The 18256-nt window shown below is 36.6% G+C and overlaps 2 protein-coding genes across 3 annotated transcripts in view; both read right to left on the bottom strand.

Annotated features, from left to right (window-relative positions):
* WDR88 (WD repeat domain 88) overlaps positions 1 to 2798 on the bottom strand; it is a 17522-nt gene extending 14724 nt beyond the window's left edge. Inside the window, 2 exon segments of the mRNA XM_074913667.1 lie at positions 1190 to 1300; positions 2784 to 2798. Of these exon segments, the coding sequence (XP_074769768.1) occupies positions 1190 to 1300; positions 2784 to 2798 (126 nt within the window).
* On the bottom strand, positions 2654 to 18256 carry GPATCH1 (G-patch domain containing 1). 2 transcript variants are annotated; one of them, XM_074913050.1, is made up of 20 exons: positions 18156 to 18256; positions 16965 to 17099; positions 16584 to 16669; positions 15994 to 16154; positions 15546 to 15643; positions 15324 to 15382; positions 14739 to 14984; positions 13798 to 13945; positions 12968 to 13047; positions 11710 to 11914; positions 10821 to 11108; positions 8884 to 9062; positions 8499 to 8626; positions 8104 to 8237; positions 7640 to 7809; positions 6768 to 6972; positions 5641 to 5751; positions 5069 to 5193; positions 4403 to 4548; positions 2654 to 3208 (listed from the first exon to the last, which is right to left on the bottom strand). In XM_074913050.1, the coding sequence occupies exons 1-20, from the start codon at positions 18232 to 18234 to the stop codon at positions 3187 to 3189; spliced, it is 2805 nt and encodes a 934-aa protein (XP_074769151.1). In that variant the 5' UTR covers positions 18235 to 18256; the 3' UTR covers positions 2654 to 3186. The 2 variants fall into 2 exon arrangements, with proteins under 2 accessions (XP_074769151.1, XP_074769149.1); XM_074913048.1 differs by having other exon boundaries at positions 2655 to 3208; positions 8884 to 9065.

Below are 18256 nucleotides of genomic sequence, written 5' to 3'. Positions count from 1 at the left end.
GGAACTTCAAATGTTTTCTCCGTACACTCAATCATTTGATATCTGTGCTTTCAAAGGAAAAAAAAAAAAAGAACCACAAAGTGAAATTATCAGGGCTGGCCTAGCCCCCTGCGACCAAGTCCTCCATACTCTCCTGAATTCTAATTGCTTCCGCTGTTCCTGCAGAAGAGGAAATTAGGCTTGTCCAGACAAAATTAATCTTATCAAAATAAATGAACATAATTTCTCATATCTACAATATTTGCTTAAGATCTCCAAGTGTTTATTTAGTTTGGAACTGATCATTAAGATGGGGCTTTTTTTACATTTTGGGGGTTCCTGGGCTTTTTCAGTATGTCTGAAAGAAGGTTTGGATTATGGTAGGAACCTACTACCACATTGGTAAGAAGTCAACACTTTAGATTCATTATCAAATTATTTTATCTGTATTTGTATCATATGAAGGCACTTCTATAAATCATTACCAACTCTTGATCAAGTCATGGCTGTTTAGTATATGCCAGATCTCAATGTCTGCATTCTATTTAGCACAGCTACATTGTAATTTGTCTGCATAAAATTCAAGGGCTCACATAACTATACATCCCCAAGCTATTTTTTTGACTAAATTAATACTTGATCACCCAGAATCTGTACACTTCACCACTTCAGATCTCACCACTGCCCTGCCCCCAAGGTGGCTGGAATTTTAGGGAAATTCCAGCTAACTACATAAAACTTGGACGCGCAAGAAAATAAAAGGGTGCAAAATCAAGACTTAAATAAAAGGAAAAATCTATTATCAAGTATGAAAATACCATGGCCATGCTGGTAACAACTGTGCGATCCCTAACTCCTACCTCTCCGCAAACAGCCACATACAAGTCAGAAAAATAAACTTCCAGAAGAGTAAGCTTTGTGTATCAATTTACAGTTTTAAAATATTAATAAACTAGAGATCTGATTCAATGTATGCTACATTTGCTTACAACAGTCACCCTTTAATGTCAAAAAATGCAAAGTATGAAATGAGTTTTACTATTTATCTGTAACTGCAAAAACATTTACAGTGCTATTTTTAAACTTCAGTAAAATATCTTCAAAAGGCTCCTTGATAATTCATTCAATCTTAATGCCTGTATAACATTCCTTGTTTGATTTCAGCTTTTATGTTTGTTTTTAATTTGTTGTTGTTGCATTCATAACATACCCAGAGCTTCACTGTTCTATCATAAGAACATGAAAGAGGATTTGTGTCTTCAAAGCACAAATGGCAGGAGCTCACAGTATCACTGTGTCCTCTCAGAATTTTAGATTGGATCTGTAAAGGAACAGAGCAAAATTTAGGAATATTTGAAATTATTTTTGACAGCTTAGTCCACAAGGGGGAGTATGAAATCAAGAACCGGCAGAGAACATTAAGTTCCATTTGCCTGAGAAGAGTTCACATCCTTCCCTTGGTACTAGCTTGGTGCGGATTTACCAAATCTGGTTGAGGAAGAATGGTGGATGGATGTAGATTTTATTTTTCTGAAAGGGAAGGAGGTTTGGCTTCCCAGATCTTCCTCTGATGAGAAGTAATATTTATCTTTTAAACCTCGGAAAGTCTCTCTCAAATCTTTCAAACACTTGTATCCTTGATTCTGGCCCATCAAAAGGCAGCACATCAAGCTCTTAGGCCACACGTTTTAGCCAAGACCATTACAAACTCTGTAAAGATACTTTGAAAAGGCTTTTCTTCAGTCATTTGGGAGTTTGCTCATGGCAGTCCAGCATGCGTGCGAACAGAGCTTAGCAAAACCCCAGCGGCCAGGCGCACCAGTGCGGCACAAAGTGGCGGAGAGCTTCGTGCCCGGCCTGCCCCTGCCCCCTCCCCGGACTACCTGCTCCCAGCGCACGGTGGCCCCCGCGACCCTCGGCCGGGGAGTGCAGGGACAGGGTGGCCGCAGGGCTGCTGCCCGCCGCCATCGCGGGCCGCGCTCCCCTCAGGCGGCGCCGGGGGCCCGGCCCAGCCTCGCCGCCCGCCGCCAGGGCAGAGGGGCGCGGGCTCGGTCCTGCCGCCACGGGCTCGGTCCTGCCGCCGCTGCATTACCGCTCCTGCCGAAACACCTGCGAAGCCTTAACAGGGGACAAATCCCCAGCAACCACCGCAAAACGCAGTTGCCGGGTTCATTTCTTTCCTGTAACAGAAGCAACTTCAAGGATCAATTTCTTCATTCTCCTTCCATCACTCAAGTTTTCTTGTTGACTTAACATTTAAAAACCACCCAATCAGTGTGTCAACACGAGACTATTATATCACTTTTCTCTCATCAAGAGCTGTCACAGAGCTGTGGATACTGAAAAATACATTAAATCGCGCCCCAGAGAACTGCCATAGACAACAGTGAATTCCAGTAAACGCTCTTGTTCATCATTTCAAGCAGGAATATTCTTTTAGTTTCCCTGTGCACCTGGAAATACAAGCTCTGTGGGTCTATTTTAATAGCCTGATCATTCAAAAAGCAGTTCCGTTTTATTTCATACTCTATATTAAAATAATTGTACAACATGACAATTGATTTTTTAAAAGTACTGCATGAAAAAAAGAAACGTGGTATAAACAGTTTTCACTGTAACTACATAATCTACTACTAATCTTTTAGTACTTTAGCCTCAATAATTTGTGTCAAAATGATAGTTTATTAGCTTAGATCTGCTATAGTAAATGCTATATATAATTTGGAGATGTAAAAATAACTCAAAGTATAGCAGATACTACAAAACTGCAGTGTGAAATTCGGCATTACACTCATTAAAAATACCTGCACCCAATACATTGCTTTAGTTTTTAAACTTCCTAAATTTAATTCAGACTGAAACTTACTCTCCAGCATTTTAGAGGTCCTAGGAAATGATTTACTGTACAAAAATGACTTTTAATACTAAGGTTTATTAAAATATCTTGTTTCATGTTAATTAAAACAAGAGCCTCCAGTACTTCAGATTATGCTGCCCAGAAGGGGGTCTTTTCAACATTCCATAATTCATACATTTTGAACATATGAAGCATCACAAAATAAACATATACGCATTTACTTTCAAACAAATTCAATATGAATACAGTATCTACAGTGCTTCAAAGTATACATGACTGATCTACCATCATGGAGGAGATCAAAAGTTTGAGATCAATTCACACAGCACTGAAGAAAGCAAGCTACCTCTTCAATACTGAAGTTGTTTTAATCTAAAATGGAGAAAGAGAAAGAAAACAGTTAAGCTGAACAGTAACATGCAACATTAAGAACATTTAATTACTTAAGCAGTTTCTTAAACCTTAGTTTGAGAGATCTGAGTTGTGTGAGAGAAAAACATTTTCTCAGTGATGTAAAGAGAAATGCAAATGCAAAGATTTCCAAAATAACTGCTTGTACAAAGAAGTCTACGCAAAATGCATAAAACCATATTTCAGCTGTTTAGAAATCAAAGGAGAAGTAGTTGTGTTTTTTAATAAAACACCAACACATAACTGAAGCTCAGTTCCAAAGGAATGTAAGGCAGAGTCCTTTCGAACGCCAGCCTTTCCACTGGTACACATCTATTCTACTGAACAGCTTGACCCCCACCATTCTGCCATTAGGCCAGCTGGATGTGGTACTTCAACACATACCTTCAGACCTGTCCAGCTAAGAAGAGACACTAAACAGAAGCCAACACAGTGACTGTTCCACATGGGATGGACTTGAGGTTGACTATAATCTGAACTAGAGACTGACAGTTTTGTTTGTACTTCACGTGTGTGAGCAAAATGAAATTGCCAACCATTCTTTTTTTGATTTTCATATTTCTGCTGGCACTATGTTCAAGTTTCTCTAGTTTATAAAAATGTAACAGCACAGTCTAAATTTAGCAGTCACGTACATGACTCAAATTAATTTCTGCCTGCTTCACTGCTCCTTGCTAAAGTACAGAATTATCTTAAGCATCAATGCCACACAAGGGCTCTATTTGAATCAGATCTTTTGCTATTATCAACAAACTGAAGTGGACAATATTGCTTCCAATGCTTTCAAGTGGAGTAAACTAAGTAATGGAAATATGAGTCACCACCTGCACTTGTTCAATTTTTAATTGTCATTCAAAATACCTTCCAGAAATATCAGTCATCTTTAACTATAACCTCCATTTACTAGCAGAGTTGTGTATTTAGTGTCCTTTACCTTAAGAGGCTTCTATCCTAAAATTACCCACCCTCTAAATTAAGATACTTAATATCTGTAATCCTTCCTCACTTTAATAAAAAAACTGAGCAGTGGTTTACATTCATAAAGAGACTGGCTGATCCATACTTCCTTGCAAATAGGTTCACTAGAATGGCAACTTAAATTGAGGTTTTGTTATTCACTGCAAATTTTGTTAAGTGTTTAAACTTTCTATTTACCTTCTTAGAAGTTCTTTGGGTGACAAGCCTGTGGTATCTGTATCACTAAGGCTGTCACTGCTATCTGAAGTGTCTGAGCTGCTGTCTTTTTCCGATTTTTTATTCTTGTGTTTTCCTTTGTTCTTCTGTTTCTTATGTTTCTTTTTCTATAAAAAGAAGAGAAATAATCCCTTATGTCATTGTGAAAAACTTGTTTTTTTTCTGAAAGGCAACAACAGCAAAAAGTTTATTTCAGTGTAGACTCCAAGCATAACTGAAACAGAAGAGTTAACAATGACTGGTGCCACTACTCAGACTGAACTAAAAAAAACATACCAAAATCACCCATTTAATCCCAAACACTCAACCACACACAAAATAGAAATTTCATTTTTATTATTATTTTATACAAGCCATGAATTATATGCAGTCCCCAGAATACGCCTGACATCTTCAGCATACCACATTAAACTACCCACAGTATTGTATCTGTAGTCACATTGTATATATGGAAAAAGCAGCATCCTAGTTGGATAATTTTCTGTTATGAACTTCAGGTTTCAAGACACCTCAGAACTCAGTTGCTTAAGATCTAGTCCCAGTATAACTGTTTTCTACAACCTAGCATAAGTAATAAAAATTCAAAAAGAACAAAGAATCAGTAAGCTGTTTACTTAAATTAAATACCTTTTCCTTTTTGTGTTTGTGTTCTCTCTTAGTCTTGTGTTTCTCTCTGTTCTTCCTATGTTTTTCTTTCCTACTGGGCCCAGGAAAACTTGCTTGCACCATTGGTTCTTGTTGCCAAGTAGGGCCTAATGTACAAAGCAAATGCAGAAACAAACAAAAAGACAGAAAAATGTAATTTTATTATTAAATTCTATATTACTTTTCATCTAATAGGACAGGTTTTTTTTAAAAAAAGCCTACACTTTTAAATGGAAATAAAATGTCTGAAACTCCTAACTGCAACCTGCCTACTGTAATTAAATGCCTTTTCAATCTGTTATTAAAAGAAATTGCAAGGCTGGTCCTATATTTTCACTACAATTTTTTATCATTGCCTCTATAGAGCTACAACAAAATTGGTACTCAGGCAAAGAGGTTCCTGCTAGTGGATCGTAGCATGGTAACAAAGCGTTTGCTGATGCCAGTTTGAAATAACAGGCATTTAAGAGGTAAAGTGCCTATTCACAAATGTTTTTTGAAGAGAAATATCATATATCTTACATATATTTACACTGGAAGTCTACAGAACCTACCAGAAGTAAAAGCTGGAGGCAACTTTGGTCCAAATTCCTCTGCTGCATCCAGTTCCTGCTTTGAAGCAGGCAACAAAGAAACGCCAGGATCAGCTGCAGCAGCCACATTCTCTATGAAAACAACAACAACAAAATCTTTATCTGAAAGGAAAATAAGGTAAGGCTTTTTTCAAGAAGTGCTGAAGAAGGTTAAAGGAAGCTTTTCTAAAAAGCTCTAAGTATGCAAATTTATCAGCATCCTGTATCTCTGGACTGCTTTGGCCAACTGGATAGCTCACATTCTGAAACTTGTCAACATAACAGGTTTTGGACTTTTTTGGTTTTGTTTTAATCAAAATTGACCTTTTACACTATACAATTACTAATTAAATTAATATCAGTCATGTCTTTGCTTTCATTTAGTAACACAGTACTACTTTTACACTACTTACAATGCATAAAAGACTCCACAAGATTATAAAATTAATAAACACTAAAAGTTAAATGTTAACAGAACCAGCTGTGACAGTAAGTGGACAAAGTATTTACACTGTAAGCTAAGTAGATTGTACATATTGTTAATTTAATGACATCCTGAAATATGGGAACTTTTTACAGCTCACTTATTAAATTTTACTGTGAGACAGAGTAAAAGATTAGTCTTCTCCCTCTCTTGTGGAAGTATTCGGGGAACTTCAATAACTAGAATACAAATAAAATGCAACTTTTTGATGTCTTCATAAAATTATTTCCACATTATATTTTACGGGAATGTCAGTTTTAGAGAGTGAATTTAATTATCCAATAAATGCAAGTTGTTTATTTCCAAATTTGTCAAATATCCACCACGACAGTCATAATTTATCAATCTATTTTACAATTTATCATAGGTATAAAAGTTTCCCTGTACTTTCCAGTGAAGTATGCTCTAACATTAGATGTTTTGATCCCCTTCACCATTTAACAAGACACATGGCAATGTAAATAACACTATAACATGCAAGCCTTATTCAGTGCTGGATTATTCACATTTTCTACATGCCCAGCTCCACGAGAACACAGCACTGTCCTAGCAGTCCTGGAGTATTTGATTCATAAGTGAAGCTTTTACAAGGTATTTCTGAAAATGAACATCCATTAAGTACTACCTTGTACATTAGACGAAGAATTGACTGGTAGATCAACTTGCTTGGTGGTTTCTGAATCTGTTACTGAAGCAGTTGGTTGCTGTTCTTCATCACTCTCTTCTTCTTCAGAAGATGATTTTTCATCTGATGAACTCACAAAGATAGCCTTAAATAAGTCCATGGATGGTCTGCTTTCTTCTTCCTGATCCTTATCTTCCTTAGCTGCCTGCAAAACAGCATCATAGCAAACTGCATTTAAACATTAAAGATGCTAAGAATCTCTCTCTGATAAGTAATAACTTCAAACATGCCGGCATGTATTTCAAACATCACAACAGTTGTGATCTTAGGATCTGCTAGTCCAAAAAAGCAACACTCTAAAATGCTGCTTAAACTAAGTGAGTGTCCTCTAAAGGGTAGTGCAATCTGTGCTACACTGACAGTTGAAGATAGATTCCCAGGTATTACAAATTCTAATTCATTAGTTCAAACTGCAATTACACACTATTAAATTTAAGAAAAAGGAAAACGTCACCTTTCTCCCCAAAGTATGCACCCTCTGCCTTTCAAAGCAGAAAATATATTCTGTGCTTGTGAGCAAAGTGGGTGTAATGGACTGAATTTAACTCCCAGACTGCTGAGCTACATTTTTCCTTCTCTTAAGCTGCTACTTCAAGTACAGTCATACTTGCTGTCCTTGTATGCTGTATACATTTTACATCTCAGAGTTAAAACCTCAAAATTCTTCAAACAACTATCTCACGTCTTTGCTTATTCTGAGTTGGCTCTTCTGCAAATTGATCTGTATTAAATCAAGATTACCCAACCTTATTTCAGGGTTGTGAATGTTTACAGCTATTCCCCTTTAAGTTCAAACACCACTGTAAACTCACTTCAGTGGGAAGAGTTTCACTCGGCCCAGTTCCACATTCTTCTGTTGCTGGCACTGGTGGCTGCTGCTGAACATCAGCTTTTGATCTAGCAAGACTAATGAATTCAGTGATAGAATCTTTTTTCTCCTTCTCTTTATCTGACACATCCCATCTTGAAGGTTTCTTTGGTTCTAAAAACATCCCAAACATTCAAATCAGTTGCATGCAAAATTATCCTGTATTTCATTTTAAAACATCTGACATTTAAAAAAATCTTTCTAATGAATATCTGACTTGTAAAGGTCTTCTAGGTAGAAATTGGCATAGTACCACTGACTTCCCGTCACTGAATTTATTTTCAGTTTCTTTGGGTTTTTTTAAAATTAAAAAAAAATCAGGTGGATAAGTTCTCCATGACAAAGATATGCTTCTTCTATACTAATATCCCACTCATAGCTAAATGAATAAAGTAACAACAAACTTACTGTTGAGACTGCTATTCTGTTGGATTTTTTCATTTGTTGCTTGAGTTACAGATGTGGTGGGCTCAGCCAGAGTTAAGAAATTAAACACAGAATACTTGTCTCGTTTCACTTTCGGTAACCCAACAATGGAAGAACTAGAGGGAAATAAAAGTGTTTGCTGATTATTGCTTTCAACACAGAAAAGGCCTCAAATTATTTACAAGCTGAAACACCTATAGCCATCCTTACTCTGCATACTATTTGTCAGAGGTCACTAGGCAAGTAAAAACATTAAGCAGTTCTTTATTACATCTATTATGACACAAAAAGAAAACATCAAGCCAGATTTTCCACAAGCAAATGAAAAACACAGAATTTTAAAAAAATGCTAAAAGTATCAGTAGTAATCTTCTTACTCAGGATATGGATCAGGAACATTAAATCTTTTACACAACAGCTTTTCAGGATGCCATTCAAACTTGTCTCTTGTGAGTTTGCCAAACATTTTCATCTTCACAGCAGTTTCCTTATCATCAATATCATTCTGAAAAAGTCAAATATTTATACCTGATGAATAAGTAACAACTTACCAAATTAAGACTTTCTTAACGACAGAAACATAAATATTTAAGTGTAGTTTAACAAATTGCCGCTTTGTATGTGGTGAGTGTTTTCAAGAGTTTGCTAAACAGAAAGGCAAAAAGACACTGACATCTACAAGATAGTTTCAAAGAAAAAGAATTTTGAAAGTCAGGGTTAAGGCAGCAACTACAGGTCCAATGTACGGTGAACAGCACATACCTCTTGGTCCCGAGGAACTTCCACTTTGTCAACATCATCTTCATATTTGGCCCGAGTAAACCTGGATGACAGTGTTGAATTTGAGGATTTGTAGAACATTGCTGCACGGAAGAACTCCTCTTGTTCTCTTCCTCGCTCCCATTCTGTCATACTTGGGTCTAAATAATGCTCCACTGTATCTACTATAAAGATAAGGAGAGAAGTGCTTTGCAGAAATTACAGTTTACTTAAGTTCAACACTTTTCAAACAAAAAAATAAGATAATAAGCAAACATCCTTGCAAATATTTAATGAATATTTAGTTTAAGGACAGTGTTATTCCTTAATATTCCTTGTTATTCCTCAACTGTGTTATTCCTTGATAAGTGGAGGTAGTTTTTAAAGATAGCAAGAATGATAGCATTTGTCAAATGCAAGATAAAACATTTTAAATAATTTTACTTGTAATGCTGACTCATTTCTGTACTCATTGCCCTCTAAGGAATGTTCAAAATACTTAATGTATTTAATAGGTGTTTAAAACAAAAAGTATAATCCAAAACTTTACCAGATAACTAAAACACAGAACAAAAAAGTTAACCAGAGAGTAAGCCTGGCCAAGCTTCAGTAACTTCAAGGGGCTTTGTGGTATACAAAGTAGCCACTGATAAATAAAGAATTTGGCACAGGTTTTTTTAAACAATACAGACCCTGTTTAAAGCAACAGGCTGAGATTCCTTCTATTCAGAAGGAATAAAAAAATAACAGCAGCCAAGCAAAGACACTCTTACAGAATCTTAATCATTCAAGTTATTTAAATATTTCTGCATTTTCATCATTATGACCAAGGAGGCACTTACAGTCATAAGATGATACTCAATTTTACACCAGGAAAAAACTAAAAACCTCAAAGGAAGAGCAATGGGTTCCAAGCTCAAGTGGTCTGTCCCAATGGGGTAACCAGAAAAGGCTACTGACCAGGAAATTTTTTTTCATGTAGTGAAAAGGATTATTTTAAAAAATCCTAAAATAAAAACACTAGGTTTTCTAACTGACACTATACACTTTCCTCTGCAAAACTTTGCTGGTGCCCTTTTTCTTCTTCCCCAATAGCCCCTTTGTACTTTAAAATTTAAAACAGGCCAACTTGGTCTTAAAAAAAAAAAAAAAATCTAGATTCACCTGCTGCTGCTGATCTCTTAGATCATATTTCAGCTTTTTATGACTTACAGAAAAATCACAGTACTGGGGAACTCACCACAAGGCATCATAAGTACCTGGTTCAATTTAAGATACACCATAGTATCATTTAATAGCAAGAACCTAAACAAAATGCAAGGAGACTGAAACAGCATGAAATGAGCAGATGAAGGGGGGTGGGGTTTTTGGGTTTTGAGTAAAAGCTCCATGTGTATGCTGTGATTTCACAGCCACAAATTTTTCTAAGATGAATGTAAGTGACAGTGGCATTTTGAGTACCTAAAGGAAATATAAGCCCTTATCTCCTCTGGAAGTGTGGGATATGGATTTTCTTTTGATTTTTCCTATCATTCTACTATGATCTGATAATCCTTCTGCCTTTATAGGATCTGTCAGTTTTACTCCTTAGAGAGAAAGGGACTAAATGAAAATGCTTGTTCCATGCATAGTTTATGGTACTGACCAAAGCTGAAGTCCACTTTGGCAAACAAAAAGGAAAACACAGATAATTAAGTAGAACTTCTGCTACAGCATAGAAGTATGAAATGTAATGCATATAATCAAGTCTTGCTGACATTTAAATTACTGACCAGTTTTCCTGTAGTCAACACAATTAAATATCCGTAAAAATTTCTTTTAATATTGGCCCTAAAAAGAAGTAGAGGGAGAAATGCCATGGAATTCAGGAAGAGAACTCATAGTGAACATAAAATGCATCAGGACAAAAAATGGGAAGAAGAATTAATATCTTCAGTTACCTTTTTCTCCTTGTTTAAGGCTTTTCAAAAAACTTTCGTATCTTTTTTGTTTTTCTGGATTTCTTGCAAATGGTTTGAAGTCACTAGAACCAGCATTTGCTAACTGCCCCCCCAACAACATATGCCATTTGTGAGAAGCATCGTGGGAGGAGGCTGGCTGAAATCTGCTGTTTTGTGACTGCTGAGGCAATAATTTTGCTTTCATTTGTTGTTCAGTTGCTTGTTTCACTTCTTTGAGTCTTTCTCTATCTTTCTCAGACAGATATTCCAAAACAGAAGGAGCTGGACCTAAAAAACAAAAAAAAAGTAGTAAGAGATAAATAGAAATGAAAAATTACGACAACTGTTTCTGTCATTTCAGTGGAGAAAAAAAGCTTACCACTATGCATATATATTCAGAGAAAATGCTCTTAAGCAGCAATAAACAGTATAATGGCAGAGATAGCTGACAAAAAATTGGCCTCTATTCTATCTTATAGCATATTTACCACATATTTACATATTACTTTGGAAACCTTACTATTGTAGATAAAAATGTGAGCCACATTTACAAATTACTTTTTCAGTGAATTTACATTTATTTCAGTGAAATCTCATTTTACAGGCAAAAGAAACCCTCTCAGCCTACTATATTCTGAATTCCTAAGGCCACAAAAAGCAAAAACAAAATCACAACAAAACACAATCCCAAACATAGTTTTAATCTTTAAAATACAGGCAGATTTCATCTGTTGAGATGAAACTGAACAATGATAAGGTATTCTAGTTAAGCGAACTAGAATTAATGTGTTTATATTAGAAAAGAGTGTTCAAGTTTAGCCCAAACGTTTACTGTTACACAAACAGGGGACCTGAACACAAGTGAAGGTGTAGTCACATATATCAATACCTTTTAGACCAGTCTCTCCTAGTCGTTCCCTCCTCTGAGACGCATTCAAAGCATGCCTGCTTTGTTGTGCCGTATCACTCTCAAGTTTTCCAGTTGACTCCTCTAATGCCTTCTGTACACGGCAGTTTTCATTCCCAGCTGCGATCACAGGTCGAAAGTAATGGACTGGTCTGTAATTTCGTGGCAGGTCAGGTGGTGGATAAATCTTGGTGGGGGAAGACAAAACAAAAATCCACTAAGAGAGAGATACAACTTTGTATCTAACACTTACAAATGTGTTTCAGAAAAAGTAATCTCAACATTCCTCAATTTATGTCGTAACAGTAGAAACAGATGTTACAAGCTACTGATTCTTTTAGACCCTATTCATTAAGTGGCATCATAATACAAACTTTGTTACACATTAACAATATAACAGTTTGTTATCAGTGACGAAAAATAGGAAAACATGCACATCAAGCCACAGCAAAATTAACAATCGTCTTAATGTGCACTGCTATTGATGAAATGCACTTGGTATTGGTTTGTTGTTGTGTTTTTTTTTTTTTTAAACAGAAGTCACATGATTTAATCAATTAACTGGACTCCTGAGTACTTTTGTGCTTACGGTATTTTAACATATGTCAAAGCCCTTTTCCCCCTATGTTCTTCATTCAAGCTGTTATTTCAAAGGTTATCCCTGTGCCTCCTATAAGATGCAACTTTCTATACCATGTAAATGTTCTTCCTTTTTCTTTATTAGAAAGAGGGCCATGTCATACAACTATGTTTACCATTTTAATTTATACAAATATATATGGCATAAATGACACAAACCTGAGAAAAGCACAAACATATTAACTTGTCACTAGGGAAGTGGATGAAGCATGGGGCCTGATTTTTACAGAAAACTTAATGTGATACCTGAAAGATTCAGAAGCAAAAGATGTACATTTTTTTTGTATATATTTTTTTTTATTTCAAAGTTGAATCAAACCATTCCTCCATCTTTACACAAATAACAATGGATAGTGTGGAAGGCATTTGTTCAAAGCCGGTACATAAGTAAAGTTTAAATTCATCCATGAGTCTCACAAATTTTAGGTTTGTAATGAATAGCCTCAAATGCTGTAATTTTGCTCATTCAGCAATCTTCATTGCTGACCAGAACTTTTATTTCTAAGAACATAACAAACATTGAGCAACAGTAAAGTCCATACAGCTTACATGCTGATTTGCTGATGTTATTCTTAACACAAAAATATCAGTATCTGCTTACCTTGCTTGGAGTTGATGATTTTGATGACAAGGAAAAACCATCCAAGATTTTTCCTATATATTTAACTTCTCTTTCTGACCCTACAAAATGACCACAGAATTGGTCAATAATTAAAACATGTACATTTGCCAAATAGCATTTTTTCTGAATATTTTCTATTTTTCAAGGTATTTTTATGAAGCATAATTGTAGTTCTTTGTCTTCACTGCCTTTCATTTAAAATTAAGGGTTCTGAACCTGGATTAGTATTATATAGCTAAAAAACTACTACCAGAGAGACTGCTGTAAGATGAGCATGGCTAATAGTGATGTGACAGTACCACTACTGTGCACAGCTAACATCACGAGTGCCATTAATTATGTACAATTAACATCAACAGGTACTCTAGAAATCACTACAATATTTCATGCACTTAAATATTGCAGTAAAAGTGTTATCAAGATAAAATTTACAAATGTTATTTGAACATACACAAGTATATCTAAAAAATCTTTGCAAGAATTGGGTCATATTTTGTAGTCATGGTTCATAATCATTTGTTTTCTTCAGTGGAACTGAATGCTGTATCTCACAATGCAGCATATATTGTCCTTTTAAAAATATAATTTGGAGGTTTAATCTACATTGGGATTAGTGGAGGACTTTGGAAATTATTTCCAGATTTGGGCACTTCAATATAAAGGAAGACTAGATGAAGTTTCAGATATCATAGAAGATATCAGTACACTGAAAATTAAAATATTTGGAAAATAGAAGCTAGACTTCTGTAATTTTCCTCCCCCCCAAGTACAAATTAAACTTGCTCTTTAGGCAGAACTATAGTTCTTACTTTTTTTTGATTTATACTGCTTAGGTGCTGTCCAGCCATACAAGCCATCTCCAGGTTCCTCATCTTTTAGAACCGTATCATATTTTGACAGTGTTTCAGTTGCATAGATGTCATCATCTTCCTCCTCTAAAGCTCCTACACCAAAAGCCTAAAATATATTTTAAATAATGAGAATACAAAAGTGTAAAAATAATACTTAAGTCACATGTCAGAACACATCTACATGTTTATCTATCCATCTGTATTATAAATGTCCAGTAAATATATATATATACTGTGAAAAATGTACAGCTTCACCAAAAAAAATGGTACCAACTAGTGAAAAAATTTAAAAAACCCTCACTAAACACAAAAGCAAACATATTCCACTCCCTTGGCAGGGAGGGACAGTGAGTTTGGTCTGTACAGGAAGAGGACAGCAGCCTAATTCCACAGTGTAACATCTGCAGTCTGACTAAGAGCAGGTTAAGTTCTCAGAAGGAAAAAAAAGTGTAAGTTGGTATGAAAATTAAACAAGTATAATTCCCAGAAATATAAACTGGCAATGCTTCTACATAAGAAATACTAATACTGTGGAGGGAAGCAGAACCTCTCTAGCTGACAGATTAAACATTACTGAAAGGATTCAGCAAAACTGACCAAAAAAATAAGCTAAAAACACATTATCAACATTCTCTAATCAAAATAACAAAATTGTCTCCACCCAACTATTCAGAGAGGTATTTTATAGTTCTCTTTAACAATATTGATAAGTGAAGGCATTTAAGAGTTCTAAGGATTTACTCACATCTTAAGTAAAAATCAAAATAAATCCTGTTCTCAAATGATACTTAAGATTTCTTACAATAACTCTACCAAAACTACACATCTCCCACAGAATAATCACAATTTATTTAAATTTTACTGCGCTAATAATAAAAAGCATTTAAAAGTGTCCTTACCTGACCCGTAATACCTAGTTTTCTTCCTTTACTATGTCTCAGATCACCAAGTAAATTGCTTGTGTCTTCAGAACTACCCACGAAAAGATTCAGGTGTTCTCTTCCAGATACACCAAACAAAGCTTGTGAGGGGTCCAAACCCTTATAGCCAAGTCCATGGACATTCTCTTTCGGAGTCAGATCTACAGGCATTACATCTTTTGGCGCAAATGTCACATTCTCTGGCTGGTATTCATCCTCTTCATCCTTGTACAAAACAAAAGTATGTAACAGCAAGTACTACTAAAAGTTCTGTCTGTTGGGCTTTTACAACATTTAGTTAACATAAGACTAGGCAAGTTTGCATTTCCTAAATTATATATGAAAATATGTATGAACTACATGTGCTTCGGTAGCAAAAGAGTAAATTTAGTTACATTAAAACCCTTTTTCACAATAATGTTACTAAATACGTATTAATACTTTTAACAAAACTTGAAACTGCATGTTAAATACGGCATGTTCAAAGACATCAAAGAAGTTTTTTAAAGTGTGTTAGCACACATTCTTACATAAGTCAGCAAACAAGTTTTGCATGTTCAATACCTCAGAACCCTCAGACAATCCAGGTGGTAACGCACAACCATATATTTTCACTGCAGGGTCTGTCAGAGACATAATAGCATCATATTAAACTACAGTTCTTTATTAAATTTCTCTAAGATTAAAGAATCAGACCAAATAAAAGGAGGCTTTAAAATGAACATTCTAATCAGTCTGTGAATGCTAACTTTCTATTAATGAATTCAAGAACTTCACTGAACTTACCAGGTTTCTGCCTGCGTGGCTTTCTTTTCACTCGTGGTCCAATTCCTTGTCCTTCTTTCCAGCCCATTTTTCGTAACAGTTCAACCCCAACTGTTATTCTAAGAAGAAAACAAAAGGGAAAAAAATACCTCAAACCACCACTTTAATATTTCTATAGAAATAATATACATATATACCATTCAAAATCATGGTTTTATACCCTACTTGAAAATCAAATCCGCATGTATCAGTATTTGTATACACACTACATCCTAGTTTGTAAATATTGACCTGGTACAACTCTACACAGACAAAACAAAAATCCAGGTGGAGGTCACTTAGAAAGTGTAACACTCGAGATCTTCTAGTCCCTTTCACTGATCGCTATGGTCAAACGTTACTTTTCTAACCAACATAACACTTTTCAGTGAAAGGAACATTTGATTAACTTTTATTTGAATTTACTTACTTTGATGGTCCTATTAAATCATCAAATGCGGTGGTTCCTGGAATGGCAGCAACTACACCTGCGATCTGTCTAGCCTTCTCTTTTATTCTGTCTTTAGCTTTGGATGCAAAATCGTCTGTAGTTGTAATATCTTTTGGTGCTATCCCAAATTCACTTAGATCCTGGAAAATATAGACAAAATGGAAAAATTTTGATTAAAAATACATTTCCCTCAAAGGCTTACTTACTGTAATGGTGGAATAAAGAAAACAGGATATGATGGGATATGGCCAAATTTTTCAAGACATTTATGCAGTTGCTTTTTCAATAACTTGAATGGTCATATTTTAAACAGCTTCAAAAGTATCTGCGTTTTCTGATAGAGAAAGTAAAAGGGTTGAGTTCTGGGGTTTTTTAAATATTGAGATTACATGAGATCCCTAAGTGAATCTACGAAACATCCTATAGACCTAGCAGTATAACACCGTATACAAGGAATAAAAAGTTACTTCCATTTTTGCTATTTAAGTTCTTTAGAAGATTTCACTGCCTGAAAAACCTGCCGTCATGGCAACTACTACCAAAAGATTTGTACTTCTTTCTAAATTTACCTCTTCATCCATGAAGTCTTCTGGTCCAAGAACAGTTCTGTCTGCTCTCTTCTGCCGTGATGATACAAAAGCCGAAGGAGTCCATCCTTTAAAGAAAGTAAATATTGAAGGAAGGCACTGTAAACTTCAACACAATATTTGAAAACAATTCAAACATTTCAACCTTATACCTTAAGGATACATCATGAGAACATCTACAAAACTGCAGTCCAAACATTCAAGGGGAAATAACTTAAACAATATTGTTTCAACTATTTGCATATAAGGAATAGCCCCCCCCCCCAAAAAAAACCCATAGCTTTATGACAGTTAATTTGTTTTCACTAACACTAAATTAATGGTAATCAATTACCTCTCCCAGAAGACAGAGAAATATCTAACCTTCTTTTGTTCCAACAGTGTTAAAGTAACCAGCTGAGAAACCACCAGTAAATGCTCCATGGAAACGCTGATATCGTCCCTTTGCATCTTTAACAGTCTGTTCTTGAAGAGGAACTGGCTTTTTAATTCGTTCACCTACAGACAGATAAATCAGAAACTAAGTCACAATGTTGCATAAAGAATGGACTCTCCACTTGCTCCAGACGCCACTTCTTCCTTGCAATTAATAACTGGATCAAATAGTAGCCATCATGAAGTGGAAAGCATCAGCAGTTTACATTTATTCACACCCTATTTTAAATATTTGTATACACTATTGATATACACTCCTAAAGTAAAAGCATTAAGTGTTCAAATACAAATCCTAAATTCTAACAAGTTCCAAGAGCATTTTTTTCCCTGTAGAACACTTTTAGTTGCTTAAGCATGCAGGACTCCTGACAGGATTTCATCCCTTAAGTAACTGTCTGGAGAAATTACACAAGTGTCCAAAACTGAAACCAAACAAAAGCTATCGACTTTGACATAAACATTTGCACCCTTTCAACAGTATTTCTATGAAATAGGTGGCACAGACTCAGGAGTCACAGCTGTACAGAAATCCTTGGATGACGCTGAGTCCGTTTCTTGAAAGAGGTGCAGAACGTTCACAGTAGTATAACTGCATACACTGGAGCTAATATGTTTGAACTCTTTTTTTTTTTTTTTTTTGAGGCTTGGGGAAAGGACAGATAGAAAGACAGGCCCCCAGCTCCAACCAGAACAGTGCCGGCACACACCCTGGGGTACCCCAAGCCCACACCCGCAGGCCGGGAAGCCGGTGTAGTGCTGAGAGGACCTTTTTCCATTCCCGCCGCGGGACGCCGACCTGTGGGTCCCAGACTGCGTGACCCCCGGGCCCCTCGCCCCGGGCCGGCCCCAGCACCCCTCTCGCAGGCCAGCGCAGCTGCCAGGGCAGCCCCTGCGCCCCACGGCAGCAGGAGGGGGAGGCAGACCTGCGCTGGGCCCACCCGCCACAGCTTTCCCGAAGTGAAGACCGTAAGAAGGCGGACAGCAGCCCCGGGCTGGACAGGGCCGGGCCTCCAGACACGCCGGCCCAGCGCCCCCAGCCCGCGCTGCTCCCCAGCGCCCGCCGCAGCGCACGACGGAGACACCGAGGAGGAGCAGGCGAGCTCCCTGCGGGCCCCTTACCCTCCTGCAGCGGCTGCAGCGCGGTCCCATAGTTCACCAGATCCTCCTCCTCGCTATCGCTGGACTCCGCCGCCGCCATCTTGCCGCGACGGTGGCTCGCG

This window comes from Athene noctua, chromosome 9 (genome assembly GCF_965140245.1).
Source record: "Athene noctua chromosome 9, bAthNoc1.hap1.1, whole genome shotgun sequence".
Lineage (NCBI taxonomy): Eukaryota > Metazoa > Chordata > Aves > Strigiformes > Strigidae > Athene > Athene noctua.
Note: the sequence above shows the minus strand (reverse complement) of the source record. Positions and strands in the feature narration are given on the sequence as shown.